The sequence below is a fragment of the Tetrahymena thermophila genome (assembly GCF_000189635.1).
Source record: "Tetrahymena thermophila SB210 genomic scaffold scf_8254385, whole genome shotgun sequence".
NCBI lineage: Eukaryota > Ciliophora > Oligohymenophorea > Hymenostomatida > Tetrahymenidae > Tetrahymena > Tetrahymena thermophila.
Window position 1 is genome coordinate 233922 of NW_002476169.1, and position 20442 is coordinate 254363.

The 20442-nt window shown below is 22.8% G+C and overlaps 5 protein-coding genes across 5 annotated transcripts; 4 read left to right on the forward strand and 1 right to left on the reverse strand. All coding sequences in view use genetic code 6, as the record gives it.

The window, feature by feature from the left end:
* Nucleotides 1–657: 657 nt before the first annotated feature.
* TTHERM_00532470 (MIR domain protein) lies at nucleotides 658–12825 on the forward strand (the record flags this gene model as incomplete). The annotated part of the gene is made up of 32 exons (XM_001024368.2): nucleotides 658–1114; nucleotides 1416–1518; nucleotides 1590–2082; nucleotides 2188–2453; nucleotides 2511–2827; nucleotides 2894–3466; nucleotides 3535–4271; nucleotides 4333–4620; nucleotides 4761–5100; nucleotides 5150–5440; nucleotides 5495–5824; nucleotides 5893–5978; nucleotides 6033–6520; nucleotides 6582–6957; nucleotides 7019–7327; nucleotides 7383–7781; nucleotides 7845–8261; nucleotides 8323–8580; nucleotides 8680–8910; nucleotides 8976–9521; nucleotides 9587–9943; nucleotides 10003–10121; nucleotides 10182–10230; nucleotides 10301–10636; nucleotides 10696–10763; nucleotides 10825–10961; nucleotides 11051–11130; nucleotides 11315–11967; nucleotides 12021–12124; nucleotides 12177–12348; nucleotides 12421–12679; nucleotides 12733–12825. The coding sequence occupies 32 exons, from the start codon at nucleotides 658–660 to the stop codon at nucleotides 12823–12825; spliced, it is 9732 nt and encodes a 3243-aa protein (XP_001024368.2).
* A 1163-nt stretch (nucleotides 12826–13988) lies between these two features.
* On the forward strand, nucleotides 13989–14162 carry TTHERM_00532480 (hypothetical protein; the record flags this gene model as incomplete). Its single annotated transcript, XM_001024369.1, has 1 exon — nucleotides 13989–14162. The coding sequence occupies one exon, from the start codon at nucleotides 13989–13991 to the stop codon at nucleotides 14160–14162; it is 174 nt and encodes a 57-aa protein (XP_001024369.1).
* A 961-nt stretch (nucleotides 14163–15123) lies between these two features.
* Nucleotides 15124–15450, forward strand: TTHERM_000532499 (transmembrane protein, putative; the record flags this gene model as incomplete). Its single annotated transcript, XM_012800094.1, has 1 exon — nucleotides 15124–15450. The coding sequence occupies one exon, from the start codon at nucleotides 15124–15126 to the stop codon at nucleotides 15448–15450; it is 327 nt and encodes a 108-aa protein (XP_012655548.1).
* Nucleotides 15451–16383: 933 nt separating this feature from the next.
* Nucleotides 16384–17557, forward strand: TTHERM_00532500 (DnaJ domain protein; the record flags this gene model as incomplete). The annotated part of the gene is made up of 2 exons (XM_001024371.2): nucleotides 16384–17013; nucleotides 17153–17557. 2 exons carry the CDS (start codon nucleotides 16384–16386, stop codon nucleotides 17555–17557), a joined length of 1035 nt encoding a protein of 344 aa, XP_001024371.2.
* A 1439-nt stretch (nucleotides 17558–18996) lies between these two features.
* TTHERM_00532510 (hypothetical protein) lies at nucleotides 18997–19553 on the reverse strand (the record flags this gene model as incomplete). Its single annotated transcript, XM_001024372.1, has 2 exons — nucleotides 18997–19177; nucleotides 19291–19553. 2 exons carry the CDS (start codon nucleotides 19551–19553, stop codon nucleotides 18997–18999), a joined length of 444 nt encoding a protein of 147 aa, XP_001024372.1.
* Between the last annotated feature and the right edge of the window lie 889 nt (nucleotides 19554–20442).

The window sequence follows — 20442 nt, forward strand, 5'->3', positions numbered from 1 at the left end:
TATTTTCACTATTTTGTAAAAAAAAAGAATTATTTATTAAAAAAAATTGATATCTTTAATTTTTGTTTGAATTTATTTAATATCACAAATTATTATTTTCTATTATTGCCAATTATTTAGTAAGAGTAATTTAAGGTAAATTCGAAATTTTTTTAATTTGAAATAAATCATAAAATCTTTAAAAATAACATAATAGAAAAAAATAATTTTAAGCCTAATATCTCTTTAATTGAATGAATAAATGTTTTAAATTATAGAAAAGTTATTTTTTAAAAAGTAGTTACTATGTATGAGTAATATTTAAGTATAAGTCGGGTAAATCAATAGTTATTATTTTTTTGTTGTTGTAAAAAGAAATAAATATAAAACACTTGAACAAAAGATTTACTTCTAAATAGTATTTGAATTTTCAAGTTAAACAATATATTTGTTATCAATTTTTAAAAGAAAAGTATCGTTTGTCAGTTTTTCTCAAAAAAATTAATTATATACTTAAACGAACGACAAATATAATAATATTTAATAATCTTCAAGTATTACTTTAAAGAATAAATAAATATTCTTTGCAAACAATTAACAAGTTTAACGCTACATTTTAAAGATTAAGAATAGGTTTAAAATTAAGATAGGATTAAGAAATCATTCAAAATTTTCAAAATGCATACAAATTAAGAGTTCAATATAGAAGACTATGTTGACGATGAATAATCAAGTTCCAATTTTCAACCATAGGAAGATTATGAAGAAAAAGTTGTACTAAAATATGGACATACAATTCATTTGCAATTATCTGAAATTAGCGATTGTTCTCTAACTACTGATGGGTTTATGAATCCTAAGTTGTTTATTGAAAAAATTAGCTTTTCAAATCAAGATAAAGCACTTTTTATGATTTATCCTAGTTTTAATACAAGCAATTTAGACAAGCTTTCTTAATTGCCACTAATGAAGCCATAAGAAAAAAAAAACTTTGAAAAAAGAGTTATAGATGACTATAAGTAGAATTTGGACATATTTGAGAAAATGAAAGGCTTACCTGTAGTTTTTGATACTCCTTTGTAGTTGTTAAATATAAACACCAATAAATTTCTTTCTTGCAATTATCATGAAGCAGGTTAAATTTTTAAATATTTTATTTATTTATTGAATTCAAAGCTGAAATGTATATATTTAGATAATAGTTAATAAATGATAAAGATAAGATAATAAATTTTTTTTATAAATTGAATTAAAATAATAAAGGTTAACTAAAATTATTATTATAAATTATTAATATAAAACAAAAAAGAAAAATTTCAAATAATATTTTAAAAAATATTATCTATTTTATTTGCGTTTAGCTTCAATTTTTAAAGTCTATAATTTGTGGCAATATCAAAAAGACTTAATTTTATTTATTATAATTTCAAATAAAGAGGAAGAAAGATAGAATTTTAAGTTAGAATTACAAAACTTTTCTTCTAAAAACACACTATTTAAGATAGTTCCTTCATATATTCATTAAGATCAAAAAGATGGGTATTTATTTTATTCATTAATTAATATAGAAAATCTTTAATTATTTATTTATTTAATGATTTATTTTAAAGTGTTGTTTTTTCAAATGATGTGATATTTTTAGTCTCTGCAGAGAAATATCTTGAAAGGAATCCATACATATAGTGTAATACTTAGCAGTACAAAAAGTACATGTAGTCGGTTATGACAAGCTAACACTTAAATAGATAGTCTTTTTTCCAAAGATCTCCTTCAATTATTAAAAAATCAAAATAAGAAAACGAATTACCATTTAGTAGCAACTAAATGGCTTAGAAATTTGATAGGGCTAGTAAAATGATGTTTGTATAAACAGAAACAAAAACTCTTGAAATGGGGCAAGAAATCATCAGTGAAAATAAACTTGACATAATCAAACCTAAACCACTTATAAACAATTAGACCTCTAACAAAAGTGGAAATCAAACTGTTTAAAATAACTAAGAAGATCTTAATTAATCTTCTGAACTAAAAAGTGGATAAGATAATAATTAGAATATTCATGAAACTATCCGACCAAACTAAGTTCATAAATTTAAAAAAGAAGTAACATAAAAAAATATTTAACTTTTTTTTTCAATAGCTTTATAATTATTTTAAATTTTGTTTGATAATTTAAAATTTATTTTTATTTTTAAAATTAATTCATAGGTTGATTTAAAAGGTGGAGCAAATTAAGCAACAATTTTACCCTCAATAGATAATCCTAATATCATTTAGTTAAACAATTAAAATATAATTCCTGTTAATCCCTCTCCAGTTTTCCCTTAGAGCTAGTTTTAAGATTAACCATTAACTCTTAATAAATTTGAAGAAAATAGGAATTACTAAACTGAAGTAAATGTTTCTCTTGAAAACAAAACAAAATGGGTTATTAAAAGCTATTGCGAAGTACATAAAGACGAAGAAGTCATAAAGTAATGTTCTATATAATTTAATTTATTATATTTAATCAAGAATTTTTTAATGATAAGGTACGGAGATAAAATATGGCTTCACCATTTAGAAACAGCAAACAATATTGTGACTTAGAGAAATTTTATTATGAAATAGGAAATACAAAAATAATTTCACCTTGAAAATGATGAACACAAATAAGATTAAAATCGCTACAGATAATGTGTTAAATTTGAAACTACAACAATAAAAGACAGTACCTTTTCAAAACATACTGGAAATACAAAAGGTATGTGGATTATTGAAAGAAAGCAAAAACTTAAAGGTGGTCCTGCAGAATTTAAACAGATTGTATTCTTTAAACATTTTTCAAGTAGAAAGTATCTATAATTAGGTATTTTATTTTAGTTATACATACTTTTTTTATGAATAAATAAATTAAATTTTTTATTCAATCTAGTTAAATTTCCTTGTGGTAAGGATTAGTATGCATACTATTTTGATTTAGCTGACGAACCAAATTTAAGTTGCTCATTTGTTTTGATCAAGCTTCCATCTTCAGGCACAAAGAATTAAAAGTATATAACTAAGGAGTCTTTCTTCTATCTTAAGTCTGTAGAATTTAAAGTCTATATCAATGTTTCTTTTAGAAAGGGAAATACTAATTTAGAAGAATATTTGGGATTTAATTAAGGTGTTGATGTCTCTGAAATACAAATTGATGAGGCTGCATTTAAATTAGATAAGGCAACAAACTCAGAAGTTTTGGAAACATATTTCCTAACACAGTGCTTACCTATTCTTAGCAAGAATTTAGATACATTTTAAATACAACAAAAACGAAATGCAACAAACAGGCTTGATTAAAAGAACAAAGAAAATGTTATTCTTCTGAACCAACTAGAATAGACTATAGAAGATATTAAGCTCTTTTGTTTGAATTAAATTATATTAACCTCGATTGAAAATTAGAGAAATTATTCTAAAGTAAGTTTTTATAGATAAAAAATAGTACAGGAACAATACATAATAGGTAAATTACTTTTTATTTTTATTTAGCTAGAATTCTATTAATTATAATTAAAACTTATATATAATTAGATGAACTTATTGAAATATTGAAATGCATAGTCAAAGAGTCTGACCTTTTAAAATTAAGAAACGAAAGGAAATAAGAAAGTTACAAAAAGGCACAAATTAAATTTAGTGATAAAACATTGTAAAATATAGAGAAATTAAAAAAAGCAGTTTTAAAAGAGAAAGGCATCAACTTAAATTTATATTTGTCCAAGTTTGGAAAAATGTCATTCGTTAATAACGAGTAAGGAAAAGCCTTCTTTTTTGCTATTGGTAAATTCGAAGAAGATAGAGTACAAGCTAGAGCTAAATACCTATAAGATAAAATACACGTACTGAAAAAAATTTATGGACTTCTAACAATTGTAATTAAGGATAATACAGATAATGTCAATTTAATTTATAGAAAGCTTACCTAATTCTAAAATCATGCTGCTTATATTAAAGAGGCTGCAGATTTCGTTATTTCAATTGTTAGTTAGAATGAAACAATTCTAAGTAATTTATCAGATGATATTAAGATTACTGAGAGTCTTGACAATCTCTTGACAAGAGCTCCAAGCTTAAAGATATTTTTTCAAACAAGTGACTAAGCCTACAGAAGAGACACTTATATCACACCTCTAGGTGATATTCCAAGAAAACCAACAGACAATCTTTTGCTATTTTTTAAAGAAAATGCAATTACATAACATAAAGAAAACCTTAAATCAAAACTTACTCACATGAAAGATCCAAATATTCTTAACTTCTTTAGAAATGTAAATAAATTTATCAATTTAGATTTTAAGTTTTTAAAATAATTTTTTTATTCAACAAAAGATTTGTAAGTTTTAAGGCAAGGGTGTTTCTGTAAATCAAGAATAGATTCATAAGTTTTGTTTTGAAAACGAAGTTCCTACTGATTTCTATAGGAGTTTATTTTATAAGCTAGAAGGAGAAGAAAAGAGACTTAAATTAGACTTAAATGGAAGAATTATATAAATTGCAAGCTAAAAAGATCTGGAAGATGTTTCTCCAGATATCTATGGTTATGTTATAGATTAAATCAATTTATGTGCTGATTTATGCTTAACAAGAAACTATTTGTGGAAAAAAGATTTAAAAGGAGTAATATTTATTCTAATTATTTATTTTTATTATTAAGATAATATTTGATACAATTTAAAGTATTGATAATTAACTTTATATTTTAAGTTTATTATTTATTTGATTGTTTTTGTTTGCTCATGATTTTTTTAAAAAAATAGTTTTTCCCAGTCGAATTTGTTTTCAAAGTAATTTTCGATAATAGCGTAGACGAAAAACTTAGAAGCGCTTTTTGTAATTTGGCAAGATCTTTGTATGTTGATCATGAACCTTTAAATAAAAAATAAGTTCCTAATATGTGTCGTATATTTAGAGGGCTGGAAACTGCTAAGAAATTCAATAAAGACGAAGAGGAAGATGATCATAATGACAATATTATCTATGCTTATACAATCGATAAAATAATTAGATACATAAACTAACAGTACATAAAGCTCAGAAAAAGTTATGAAGAGTTCTCTGACTAAGAGCTTAATAAAAAAGCATTAAAAAGTTTGAAAAGTAATTCATTAAAATATTATTAATAGTTATATATTTTTTTTCTTTTCAGAAGAAGAAGGTAATGATTAAGATAAGTAAAATCCTGTTGTTTTTGATGATGGCCTAACACTTGATATTATCAAAATGCTTACAACATTTGTTAAATTTGATATTTTAGCTTTATTGAAGTAATAGTATATGTATAGAAGTATTGTTACAACTCTTTTGTAGCTCTTAGAGTATGATAAAAATTAAAGTCATATTTCATATGTTGTACAAAAAGTTCGCCAAGAAAGATTTAATAGAGCTTTTGATGATCAAAATAAAAATAAATTACTCTCTAATTTTACTGGATTTATAGGTAACTATAAAATAAATTTTTATAAATATTATATAAAATATTATTTAAATACAGTGAGTGCTTCCAAAAATATAGCTTAGGCTGGTAAAGAAATAGCAGGTGAGGTTGCTGGAATAGTTGGTGCAATGATAGGTGTTTCATATGGAAAATCTAGTGAAGAAGCTGATAATGAATAATTTGAAGCTACCAATAGTTTATATGCAAAGAATCCTATGATAGGGGGACTTGTAACTTTGAAAAGCATGTTTCAAAAAGTATATAGTGAAACTGAAGATTAAATTGAAGTTGAAATGAAAACAGAAATTTGTGAATTATTTATTTTCTAGCAAAATTCTAGAATGGATTTCCTTATCACAAATTTCCTTTGCTGGTATGATTAAGTTAGTAAGAAATTTTGCAATCTTAATAAAGAAATGTGAAGATGAAAATTTTTTTTTTAATTAATTAATTAGGTAAAAAATATACTGATTTCTCAAACAAGAAAGTAGCAGCAGAAATAGAAGATGATATTCCAACAATTATCCCAGAGTTATATAAAGTAATTAAATGAATTTGCTTATTAAAATTATTTACTACAAATTAACTAAATTAGACTGGTGTAGACGAAATAGAAATGAGAATTATGCAAATGACTGAAAATCTAGATCTTAAGCTCAATTTTGATATTACAAATATGACAAATATGCTTAAACTTAAAAAGAAGAAGAAATTTTAAAATTATACTTCTTTAGAGTTAGTATTAAATCTTGATAGCTTACTCGAAGGAGACTTAGAAAAAATTATTTAAAAAGAAAAAAGCTAAAAACAAAGAAATAATTGGTAAGCAAACTTAGAAAATCCTTAAGATCCTGCTAATTCTATTAAATAGGAGGTTTTACCATCTCTCCTTTTCAGCTTCTATATGACAAAAAACCATAAAGTAGAAGACAAAGTAATTGAGGTTTTAAGAAATTGTTTTAATCAAACAAATATACTCTTCGACAATTTGTATAATCTGGAAGTTCTTTTTGACCAAAGAGATGTTGTCCCCTACATCCTTCTTGATTAAAAAATAGCTAAGCTCAGATAGTTTGCAGAGGAGTAATATCAAAAACTTAAATTCAATATATTTTAAATTAAATTTATTTATTTATTTAAAAAGGTCTGAAGTTTGGCTAACTGACTTTTTAAGAACTTAACAAGTACCCGACAGAATGAAATAAACACAAATAATCTTAAACGAAATTAATGAACTATTTTACTATGATGTAAATATTGTAGATGATAAGATAGTTATTCCAGCTCATAAAATTTCTAGTGAAGAAAAATAAACTAGAAGATAAATTGATAAAGTTAGATAGAAAGTATTTACATTTTTGTAAGGCCATGAGCACCTCATTCAATTAGTAAAAGATGCTTAAAACTAGATGGCAAAGCTATTAAAATCAAAGAATGTTAGTAATCCTTCCAAATATTCTATTTACAAACTATTATCAAGCCTCTACAGGTGCTTGACCCTATACTGTGATAACTATGAAGTAAATATTTAAACTATTATATAGTCCTTCCTTAAAAATATTTTTTTAAATTTGTTAATAGGAAAATCAATAAATTCTATCAAAATATACTGGTTTCTTTTTAGATGAAATTTAATTCGATTTTGGATAATTAGACTTAGTTTGTTCCATTTATAAAAATAACAAACATCTCTGCGAGAGCTTTTCTGATAACATAGCAAATGTACTTATCAATAATATCACATACATTGGCAGATAACCCAGATTCTTGAAACTATTTAAAATAATTCTTAGTTACAAAGAAAAAAATAATAGACTACCTACAAATTTAATTGAAAATCAAATGAAGGTTATTCATTGGTTTTTACCTAAGGACAATTAAGACAAAAATGTAATTTATTTTTAAATGATTTTGATACACTCATAATTTATTATTTTAATATTAGGAAATTTAGAGATATCAATAGCTTTTGTATTGCACTATCGATTAGAAAAATAAATAAAGTGTTTAATTTAAGTTTGAGAAGCAATAAGAAAAATCTGATGTATAGTTGAGAGATGTTCCCTATCACTATCATGCAGAGCTCTTAGATTTATTCTTGTAGAGTGTAAAAGGTGACGAAAGCTCCTCGATTAATACTTCAAAACTTAAAAAAGTATTTCCTTAATCTTATATACTCGATCTACTTGTCAAGGAAGACTCATTTGTCCCTTCAGATTAGATGTATCAGACCTTTAAAATGCCTAAAAAAAATGATAAAAAATTAAATGTATATATTTATGATAACACTATTACATATGATGTAGATGACGAGAAAGAAGGATTTAAAATTCTTAAGCCTAAGGTATTAATAGATTTAAGATATTTTTATTTTATAAACTCATTAAAATATAAATAAATAACTTAGTTAATTGACTTCTTGTTAGCCATTTATTTCAATGAAGATAAACCTTATAGTGATTCTATCAAAGATCACAAGAGGTTCTATCAACTTTGTGAAATGGAATATTAAAGATTATCTAGATAAATAGATTAATTTCCTTAAGACTATATTCACTACATTTGTGGAAAAATTTTAAAAACAGCTCTATTCTATTTCAAAAAAGTTATACTTAGAGAGAATTAACAAGATTATAAAGATTAAGATGAATACAAAATTCTTTATAATATTTCTACAAGACTATTCGAAATCAGGTTCTAGTTTGATGAGTTGCTAAATAAATAGGAGTTTTAAGATTATGCTGAATTTATGAAGAACATTAATGAGCAATGCTATAATTAATATACTGAATAAATTAACGCAGCTGAAATGAAGCCAGATAATGTATTTATTTTTTTTTTGAATTACACTTAATTATTATGATTCTTAAAAAATAAAACAATAGAAAAAGAATGAGTATGATGAGGAAAATAAACTTCTTTGGAAAGCTTAATATAACTGGAAAATATTCTTGAGCATTTGCAGAAATTCAGAACTTGTCAAAGATACCATAGAAACAGAAATCTCCATTCTAGCTGAATCTATTCTAAAGATAAAAGATATGTTCCCAGAGCAATACAGAAAATAATTTAAAATAGACATTTAATATTAAGATATTATCAAAAAATTGATTCAATACCTTTACACAGGGTTAGTTAACTAAGTAAAACATTTATTTATTTAAAGTTGATTGATTGATTAATTAATTAAGTTATTTATTTAATTATCTTTTTACTTTTTTAACTAATTTATTATTAATTAGGCTCATATAGACAATATGATTTTTATTTTCAATTTATTGGAATAAATGCTGAATGACTGTGAAGAAGATAAGCAACTTGAAGAAACTTAAAATTTATTTGACAGTCTTGACGCTACGAAGATGTGTTTACATTTACTTTCTGATTCTAAAAAGAATCCTATAGAAAAAAAGGAACTTTTAGATTCTATTCTTTAATTTATGATAAAACTTCTTGAAGGAGGAAATGGATAAGTAATTCGAATAACTGATATTTTATTTGAATCACTTTATTTAATATTTTTATTTTCACTATTTAGGTTTAAAAAACAATCTACGATTACTTTATGACTTATCCTGAAAGTGAAGTTATTTTCCATCTATTTTACTCCATTATTATTGATTACATTTAAGATGTCAAGGATAAGAAAAAATAAGAGATTTTGAAAATTCAAAATGAAATGCTTTCTAATATAGATTAATTTTCTGGGATAAACTAATCCTTAGTTTAATCTAAGAGAGGAATGTCTTAAGTTAAAAGTTAATCCTAAAACGATGAAGTGTTGGAATCTAAATAAAAATCTAAAAGCTTCAAATAACCTTTAAAAAATCAAGCACAAAAAAGCAAAGTAACAGATGATATTGACAATGAAAGTATTTTATAAAATTCATAAGCAGAACTCAAATTTGATGATGACAAGGACCCTCATAGAAAATAGATTAAAATGATCAATTCTCATATTTTAATGAATGTTTTGCGTGTGCTCTAACTTTTTTGTGAAGGTCATAACATCAACCTATAAAATTATATAAGAGACTAGACAAATAGTAGAAATAAGCATGATATGGTTACTGCTATTATTGATGTAAATTCTTAATTAAAATAACAAATATTTGAGATGAGTATTGATTTGTATTTTAAAAAAAATAGCTTTTGTATATCTTTTACGATAATATTGATGAAGAAAATTTTTCAAATATGCTTAAATGCTTAGATACTTTGATAGAATTTGTACAAGGACCTTGTAAAGAAAACCAAAATGCAATTATTGATTCCAAATTTTTCTAATTTGCTGAAGAAATCTTAGAAGGATATGACTAAAAAAAACATGAAAAAAAGAGGCTTACTTACTTCTAGAGCTCAAATATGCTAAATTAAAGTATGAATTCGTTTACTCGTTCTTTTGCTCAGAGGTCAAGCACAAAAACAAAGACTATTTTAAGTCATATTGCACAAAAATCAAATACATAATTAAAGCCATGGATGTTGGAGCAAATAAAATATAAAGTAATAAATTAATTTTTAATAGCATAATATATTGATATATTTTATTTATTTTAACATAGACAATGATTTTAGTTACTTCATTGCTCGAAATGAATAGTGAACCATAAGTTATAAAGAGAATAATGAGAAGCTTACCTCTTGAAGTTTTGAGGAAAAATTTAATATAAGTCTATAAAATGTAAATAAATATTCTGATTTTTTCATAGTAATTAAATAAATAAATAAAATTTAAAAATAGGCATAAGAAGCTTTATTAGGAATAATATATCATTTAGTGTTTTGGCCATGTAATTTATTAATTAATTATTAGGTTTTTACTTTATTAAAAATTAATATGTTTAATTACTTGATAATTAGCATGAAGATGAGCCACCTGAAGATGCCACAGAAAAGTAATTAGAATATTACAACTATATTATTGAGACTGGCTTTTTCGTCTTCTTTTTATTGAGCTATTACATAGAGCTGGATGAAAAAGAACTAGATGCAGAGATAAGTACCAAGCTTAATGAGATAAAAAAGGATTTCAATGATTCTAAATCAATATTTAGCTTGAGAAAAGGCATGATCACATAGATTTATAATCTTATTTATGGTATCATAGATAGTATCTTAGATATATTTAAAGGAATCGGAAATGAAATCAAAAATTAGATTACTAGTAAGAATGAAGAATAGACTGTTGATTATGAGGTTATTTATATATTTATTCATTCTATTTATTCTAATTTAAATAAATTCTAATTTAAAAGAAATAAATGAGAGAAGATAATTAAATGTTCAAGCAAGCTCTTGCTTTCTTTAATAAAAACTCTGGAAGGTATATTTTGATTTATTAATTTCTTATTTAAGTGATTATTTATTTTAAAATATTATTTTAGTATTGAAATAGTTCGTGATAGAAATTTAGAAAGAATTCGTTTCATTTTACTACCATTCTGCCACTATTTGCCAAAATAAACAAAGGTATAATTCCACGATGAAATAGATAGAGATTCAATCCATACAAAATTATCAGGTAATTATGTATTTATTTATTTATTTAGTTTGTTAGTCTGATTTGCTATTTAAAAAGCTAAAATTTAATTTATAAAATATTATAAATAGATCTTGTGAAAAAAGCTCCTGAAATTATTGAAATTTGCAAACATGAAGAATAACTTAGCTTATTTTTTAATAGAAACAAGGTAAAAAAATATAAAACGATCAACTATAAAATTAAAATCACAAGTTCAAAAATTTGAGACTTAAAATTTTTAAATATTTTTTTTCTTCATCAAATATTTTGCATTCAATTAATATGTTTGATCCACATTAAAAAAATTGATTTGGTTAAGAATATTAATTTTTAATTCAAATTTAAAATAAAAGTTTATAGGAATATTTGCTAATTCGGTTGACTTATGGAGAGATATAGCTTTCTTATTGACTATTCTTATAAATATATTTATTGTTGTTTCTTATGGTGGAGGTGAATATAGTACAGCTGAGGAAAAAAAACATAATTAATTATGGAGCCCTTCTTTAGGTTTAGATAACTCAGTTACAGCTGCCAAGACTGAGCAAATATTCAGAACTACAGGCATAATAATGATTGTTTGCAGCAGTTTTGTCGTGTTATTTTTCTTATGTCAAAAGGCTCCTCTTTATTTAAAGAGAGCTTGGGAGTCATAAAAAGCCTCTATCCTTTAAGAAAAATAAATGCTGCTGATTAAGTATACGAAATATTTGATTATAATCTTGACCAGTATTCTTAAAGTTCTCACAAACCCTGAAGTTATTTACTATTTGATGTATGGAACGCTTGCTTTTATTGCCACTTATGTTCATCCATTCTTTTTTTCATTCCATCTTACTGAATGTTTGTTAAGATTCCCTACCCTTAGAAACATTTTAAAAAGTGTTTCAGATTCTTATGCTTCCCTGATTCTTACATTTGTGCTGATTATTATGTTATTCTACTTCTAGGCTGTTATCGCCTTCTTTGAATATTATTAAGACTATAATAGTTAGTGTGATTAGCTGTAATTTCCCAATTTTATCTAATAAAAGTAATTTTTTTTTTTTAAAAAAAAAGCTATCTCTGCTTATTTCACACATTCTTAATGACTTTCTAAAATAATGGTGGTATAGGTGGATATTTAGAAAGTAATGTTTCTAACTTGCAAATGAGTGGGCATTGTAAATTATTTATAAGATTTAATTATGAATTTATAATAACTTTTAATTAAAGCTTATGATTACAGTAGATTCCTTTTTGATAATATTTCTTTCTTCTCTGTCATGCTTATTTCTGTTTAAATTTTCTCTGGAGTTATTATTGATAAATTTAGTTATTTAAGAGAAAAAGAATACGAAAAAAATGAAGATATATTCTAAAAATGCTTTATATGTGAGCATTCAAGGTAAACATTTAATAAAAATAGCATTTATTTATTTATTTAATAATTAATATTTTATTATTTAATTAAATTTAGAGAACTTTTTGAAAGACAATCTGATTTTGGATTTGAGTAGCATATTAAATAGGATCACTATCTATGGAATTATGTGTTCTATTTAGCTTACTTAAGCTATAAAGACAAAACTGATTAATCTGGTATAGAAAGTTATATTCAATCATAAATAGATGAGGGCAGTGATAATTGGTTCCCAATTGAAAAGGCTTTAATCCTTAAAGATAATAAAGATGAGGATCAAGAAGAAATGGAAAGAAAAAAATCATTTAAACTAGAAGTAATTTTATTTTAATTAGTCATTTTAAAATTAAATTTTTACTAATTAAAAAGAGCGATATCTATTATAAATAAATTCAAGAAGTTCTACAAAATTAGCAATTGCTTTAAGAAATCGTCCAGACATAAAAATAATACAAAAAGTGATATTTAAGATATCAAAAATTATTCTTAAAGAATTAGAAAGAATGTTATTTATTTAGATATATAAACCTAATAAGCTTGCTTGCTATGTTATTTAAAATATAATTAATTAATTATTAAAAAATTTATATTATTATTTACTTGTTAAAGGTATAATTTTTATTTTTAAATATTTCAGTTAAATAATAAGTAAATATATCGTTTGTTTTAGTTGTACAAACTGAGCTTATTTATGCTTGATAAATTAATTGTGTAATTTTAGTAATAAAGATAAAATTTTATTATCAGCTTATGTATTCCGTTATTGATTTAAAAAAGGAAAATTATTCTTTGGAATAATTAAATTATTACTCTTTTATTTTTCAAGTATTATTTGAAAAAAAAAATAAATATTTCGAATATTATTAATTAGCCAAAAAATAAATACATAATTTTTAAATTATGCTAGCAAATTTTATATAAAATTAATATATATTTTGATTATATTTTTTATAATAAAAAAAAAGCAAATGTATCAACTTATGTTAATTAGTTATTTGTTTAAAAAAAGGAAAATGATTTTTGGAAAAAATAATTTATTCCTTCTTAAATATTATTTCAAAAAAAAATATTTTGCTTGACCTTTCATTTATTTAAATATATGAATGAATATTTTTTAAATATAAATAAAAAACTATCAAAAAATAGACTTTTTAAAATTTTATAAGAAAAGGTATTTAATTATTTTTTATATTGGTAATAAATATATATAAATAAATAGAAAAGTTAGATAGATAGATACTATATTTATTTGTTTTTTGAGAAAAGGAATTCAACATAATATTAAATATTTTTATTACACTGGTTTCTAAATAAAAAATTATATAGTATGTAAATTTTTTATGCGTTTTGTACATTTAATACGTATTAAAAAAGTAAGTAAACTAAACTAAAATATTCTATTTTATGTTTATGTAAACCTTAAATAGAAAAAATAAAAACTCCAGAAAGTTAACTGCCATATATGAAATAAAGTGAATTTCTAAGAACAAATCATAAAATATTCCGTAGAATGTGAAATTTATTTTGCATACATTTTAAAATTTAAACATTTTTGTAGTAAATTTATTTAATAAAAAGAAATTTTATACATAATTTAGTTAAAGAAAAGAGAAAATATACATAAAATGGTATTAATAAAATTGTTATTAGTTAACATAACGTAATACAACTAAAACACGGAGGCTAGCCCTTTAGAAAAGGAGAAATCTTTTTTGGTTTCCCCTTCCCAAAAAGTGACATAGCAAAACGAAATTATTATGACGATTCGTGTTCATGTTGACTTGCTTGTTGCAGAATGAAAGAATTTATCTAATCTATTTATCTATCTATCTATGTATGTATGTTTTTGTTTGTTTGTTTTGTCTATTCTACCTCAGAGTTATATGTTTATTTTTATATGTGTATGTGTGTGGATTCACTGCATTATCTAGAAAAGCTAATTTGAGAGGGTTATCTCTAACTTCAGTAAAAATAAAAAGTGCCAATAAATTAGTAGAGTGAAGCTAAAGAAATAAGCTGTTTAATTTGTTTGTTTTTCTTGAAAAATTAGTGTATGTTTACTAAAATGAATTGCAAATCTTCTTGAAATTTTAGAGTACATGGATGAGGATATGATTATTATTTATTATTTATATTAGTAATTTAAATTGTTAACTTTCGCTTTAACTATAGAGGAAGGATAGTATAGAGTAATTTAATTTTTAGTTGAATAATCATAGAGTGTATCAATTAATTAGCACACTAGTTAAGTATTCTGAGAAAAAGTAATTGAACGCTCAAAATAAACTGACTTAATTAATTCAAAGTCTTTTTGAGCAGCTTTACAAGAATTTTTACTTGAACATTTCATCTCTTTATTATTATTTGATAAAAATTATGCTAATCTAAATTCTAAACTTTTTGTTACTCAGTAAAATGATTCTATAAAATTAGTAAACTAAACGCCAATCTATTAGATAAAAAGCAATCCTCTCAATGTTAGTAGAATAATTGAAAATTGAAATCTAAATAAAGCTCATGCTTTTATACGAAGTAGTAGAGAGACAGACAAGCAAACAAAAAAACAGTGAGGACATTTTTTCATTCGATCATTCAGCAATGTGTTGGAATTGTTTATAAGTTTGAATAAAAATAATTTTTATCATTGTTCATTGTTTATATCCATGATTGTGGCCTTCAATTCCTCTTCTGCTAATTATCAATGCAGTACCCAAAGCTACAAAAGGAAGAACTTATACTAAGACTCTCTTGGGGAAAGGCATGGAGGCACGGATTCTATCACGGATTACTTTACCACCTACAGAGTTGTAGAAGATATAAGAGAGAGATCCAACAGACAATAATCCTGCTACAGCAAAGAAGTCTTATTATGCAAGCTTTATGGCTGACTTATGTTGTTAAACGGTGAGTGTTTATTCGCGATTCAAAAAGCGCTCTAACTCATTAGAATTAGGGAATTTGTATTTTCTAATAACTTCATCTGAGTAGTCTTCCAATTTAAGTCCTGTATAGCTGATATTCATTTTATATTTACTTAATTTACTTTTATTTTTTACTAATTCCTTGCTTTTTGCTTTTTCTCTTTGATTTTGTTTGCAAAATTTCTTTTCGTTTTGAATTCTTTATTTTAGTAAATATTTATTGCTTCTCTTTATCTTTCAGAATTTTATTTACCCTCTCTTTTAGATTAAGCAAAGACTCAAAATAGGTCTTAATATGATACATTATTGATATCTTCAATAAAATATCTAATCGAATTCATTTTATCATTTTCTTATCTAATATTCAATATAATACTCATTTAAGATTATGTATTTCTATTTTCAAACTAGTCATACAGCTTATCCGGCATACATTTTAAAATATATATATATATAATTTAATATAGAAACCCCCACTTATAAATGATCCTTCTTTGAGAATTTTATTTTTTTTCTCAATAAAACAATATCCTAGCTTAATATTTTATTGTTGATACAACGAATCTTTTAGTTTAGATTTTTAAATAGTGAATAAAAAAATTAAGTATAAATAAAAAGTTACAAATTTTATTTTTTCAATAATGAAATTTAATATAAATGATAAAATATTTACAGGTAATTAATTAATAATGAAATGAATCAATTAAAAAAAGTAAATTTGAATTTAAAAAAATAATTTTCAAAAAAATTATTATTGAATTTATTTATATTTAGAATAATTATCTCAAACCAAATCTTTGAGGCAAGAATTATAAATACAGTAAAGATAGGAACCCAGGCAGACAGACATGTGTTGATTTATCAGATAAAATTTAATTGAAGAAAATAAATTATTACTAAAATAATGGTCCTTTTAATACTTTTAATATGATGATTAAATGAATTGATTATAAGTTCATATTTAAAATTTTAGATATGCAAAATGAAGCTTATAAATTAATTAAAAAGATTTTGATTAATTTTGTTTGATAAATATTAATTAGTAATAAAAAATCAAATTAAATTAATTATATAGCGATTAAGCGTTAAAAAAAAGAAAATGACTGTAGAATCAAGAGGAGTTGAATGGAATATATTTATATATAGAATCCTTAATGAGTTTATATTCAGCTCATTAATAGGTAAAATAGATCCACCAACAAAAATGCCTTTCGATAAAGATTTCAACAAGATCCAAAAGAAGCAATTATTTAGAATTATAATGTTTGGTTTGATATTGATCGCAGCTAATATCGGGGCTTTTAAACACTTAAAAAAGTAAAGTTTATTTGAACAAATGCAAATCCCTCGTGTATGTACAGAAAGTTAAATTGAAAAAGCATTTTAAGATGCAGAAAGAGCTATATAGCAAACAAATAAAGGAATATTAGGAAAATAGGTTTAAATCAAAGAGAAGGAATTAAATGAGATGAAAGATATATTAAAAAATCCTGCAAGAAGAATCATTTATGATAAGTATGGAATCACTGATGTTAAGTACGCATCTTATTTAACTTCTACATACACAATGCATTAAATTTTATAAACCGGTGTTAGCTATTTGGTTCTTCTACTCGTAAGCATTGCTGGGTCAGGATAATAACAAAAGTCGATTATCAAGTGGCAAGTTTTATTAATTATAAACTTTTTTATTATGGAAATTCATTTACTTCAATGCGACTCACTAAAGGTAAAAAATCATTCTAAAATTATCCTTTCAATAAAAATTTAAAATATTTAAAATTTTAAGGAAGTAAATAAATAAATAGTTAAATATATTGAAATATACATTTACTCATATGATAAAAATTTATTTTTCTTTTAAATAGGCAGACTTTATAGATTAACTTTTCCCTTACTTGACAATTTAGCATAGATTGATAATTATTAAGTTCCTATTAGTACCAGCTCAAATTATAGTTGGGTATATTTCCTCTAAGCTGACCCCTAATAAAGTGAGACATCTTTAATCCAAAGTCCTATTTTTGAAAGATGGCATATACTCTTAAATTTAATAGCTTTCATTATAGTAAGAAAATAATCCCAATGTTTCAGACGAATAAAAATAACATTACAAGTTACTTAATCAAACTGCTAGTGATCATGCATAACTCCTAAAGGATACTAATGATATCATCAGCTTAAAGAATAAATAAAATGAAAGTAAATGGGACATAGGATCTCTTATTAAATTTTTATTAATAGGATATATCGTTTATTAATAGATTGAGTGAGATAATTAATCATTCAAATATGTTAAATTCGTTAAAATCATTTATCAAACTAATTTAAAGATATTCGCAAGTAAATAAATAAATAAATTATTTTTGTTTAGTCAAAATTTATGTTATTGAAATTCACAAATTATACAATCATACATAAATAAATAAATTAGTTCACTCAATTTCATTAATTTCGTATTTAAAATTCTTTAAATAACCTAATTCAATTTTAATTTATCCTCAAATTACTTTTAAAATACAAAATACATTCAATTAAACGAATATAAAAAGTCCAACTCCTCATATTAATTTATTTATCTTATCTTTATAAAATTTAAAGCATCAAATTAAATCATTTTTAGTTATATTTATTTATTTATTTTAATTGATTTAATATTTAAAAATCGTTAAAAGGCAAAAAAATTTTTTTGGATCTTTTAAAATTGATGATACATAAACATAAACATAATATTATTCTTTTTGTAATTGCTTGATTTATTAAATTAATATGTACTTCTTACTACCAAATTATTTATTCTCAATGAATAATGCTGAATTAAGTAAATTAAATTAAAAATATGTAGCCAATTATTCAAAGTGATTATAAAGAGCTACATGTATAAATTAATATTTTTAAAAATAATCCTATTAAAAGCTTATTCAATTTAAGGAGTTAATAAAAATAATTTTTTATATATAAATTATTGTATTCAATTAAACAATTAATCAATGAAATTCATTAATAATTAATTTAATAACAATTTAAAGAAGATTCTCTAATAAAAAAGCAAGCAATTTTTTATAAAAAAATATGAATGCTATTTTAAAATTGAAACTTAATTGAATCTTTGTTTTAAAAATTTTTCTCATTATAAAGAACATGTTTCTATTTAATTATTATTAAATTTAGAATTACTTCTCATTAATCCTTTTTAATTATCTATTTCAATTAAGGAATAAATACAGAAGTAATTTAAATTGATTAAAGAAATGATTTAAATAAAGGTTAAATGAATAAACAATTTATTGATTTAGCTAATTAGTTAATAAGTTAGTTAACTAATTTTAATACAATTTTTAGAATTTATTTGAGGTACAAATTAATAAAATGATATTTATATTATACAATTTTAATATTTTAGTTGTTATATTCATAATTTTTTGATATTAATTGCATGTATTATTTTTTAGATATTTAGTAAATACAAAAATATTTGTTTTTTTAGATTAATAACATTAAAAAAATTTTAATGTTAATTCAATTTAATAACGAAGTTAGTAGTTTTGTAGGTATTTTCATGGTGAGTGCTAAATCATCATAGTTTAATTGAAAACAATTTTATTACTATAAGAGTTATTATTTATTTATATTTATTTATTTAGAGCTTACTTTATATTTATTAAATTACTATTTGATAAAAGAAGAAAATTTAAGATTAATAAAAAGTAATTCAATTAATGTAATCAGATTAGTCACTAGTTTGTTCATTTTATATTTGACTAGAAAAAGTATCACTAACTGTTTAGCTAGCTAATGATGAGCTAGTGAAGTCATATTAATTAAATTAATTATATAATTTTATGCTGCTGCTATCATCCGCGATGTTATAGTAAGGAGTTGGCGCAGAGAAGCTTTTATTAAATAAAAATGAAGGCGTTTAAAAAAAGTTTAAAGAAGAATAATGTTTATACTTTTTTTGTAATTTAACATTTACATACATAATAAAGTAGAAAATAATGATTACCTTTTTTCATATAAATTTCTGTAATTACTAAATTAGCTTTCATTGCCTCTTCCTTCTTTTTTAATTTGTGACTACATAAAGTTTATTTTACTTTTCATAAGCATCTCTTTCTTATATTTTCCTCTCTCTTCAATCTGCTATGATTTTGAGAAATCAACTTTGAATTGAGGAAGAGAGCCTATTTTAGAAATTAAGCTTACTTTTGTATGTTAACTAAGCTAATCTTTTCTATTGATTTAAAGATTCAACTTATTTTCTTCCATATATGTAGGCTTAAATTTTATTTAAGGTCTATTTTCTATTAATTTATTAAATTAACTTTATCAAATACAGATATTCTGATATTATTTTTCTTTTTTTTTAATTATTTTAGAAATACATTATCAGAAAATACCTTAAGAATATTGTGATATCAATCAATTATTCAATTCTTTAATAATCACCAAATATTAAATTAATGCTGGATGATATTAAGTTCTATTTCATTTATTCTCCTAAAACCAATAATTTAATTTATTAAATTACGTCTCATAAAAGCTATATTCTCAGTAGAACAAACATATTATATTAACTTCTATTTGTATATTTTGCTATTCTAATACCTTTTGATAAATACTTTAAGTTAAGTATGAATAAATGAATAGAAGAAATTAAATTTAAATAGTGATTATATGATAAACATTTTTATAAGTATAATTTGTAATTAAAGACTATTTTCTATATAAAAAAAATGCAGATAGATAAATATTTATTTATTTGTGTGATTTTTGGTTTTATCGACCTAAATATTATTTAACTAACTTTTAATGAAAATCTAAAATTAATTAAATTTATTACGTTTATTAAACTTTAATTTCTAATAAACAAAAATTCTGAAGTAAATTCTTTGAATTATAAAATAGTTCTTTTTTTTATCTTATGTTAAGATTGTTATTACTAATAAAAAATACATATTTAATGAATAAATATTTCTTATTTAAAAGTAAGGTATTTGTTTTAAGATTCAACTTTTATTACTTTTATCTCAAAAAATTTAAAATTTAATTGTAATTTAAAGCAGTAATATAATATTTTCAAAAAACTAATTAGTTATAACCAAACTTTTTTGGAATTATTTATCAGTAAAAAAGACTAATAATATATTTAATAAAT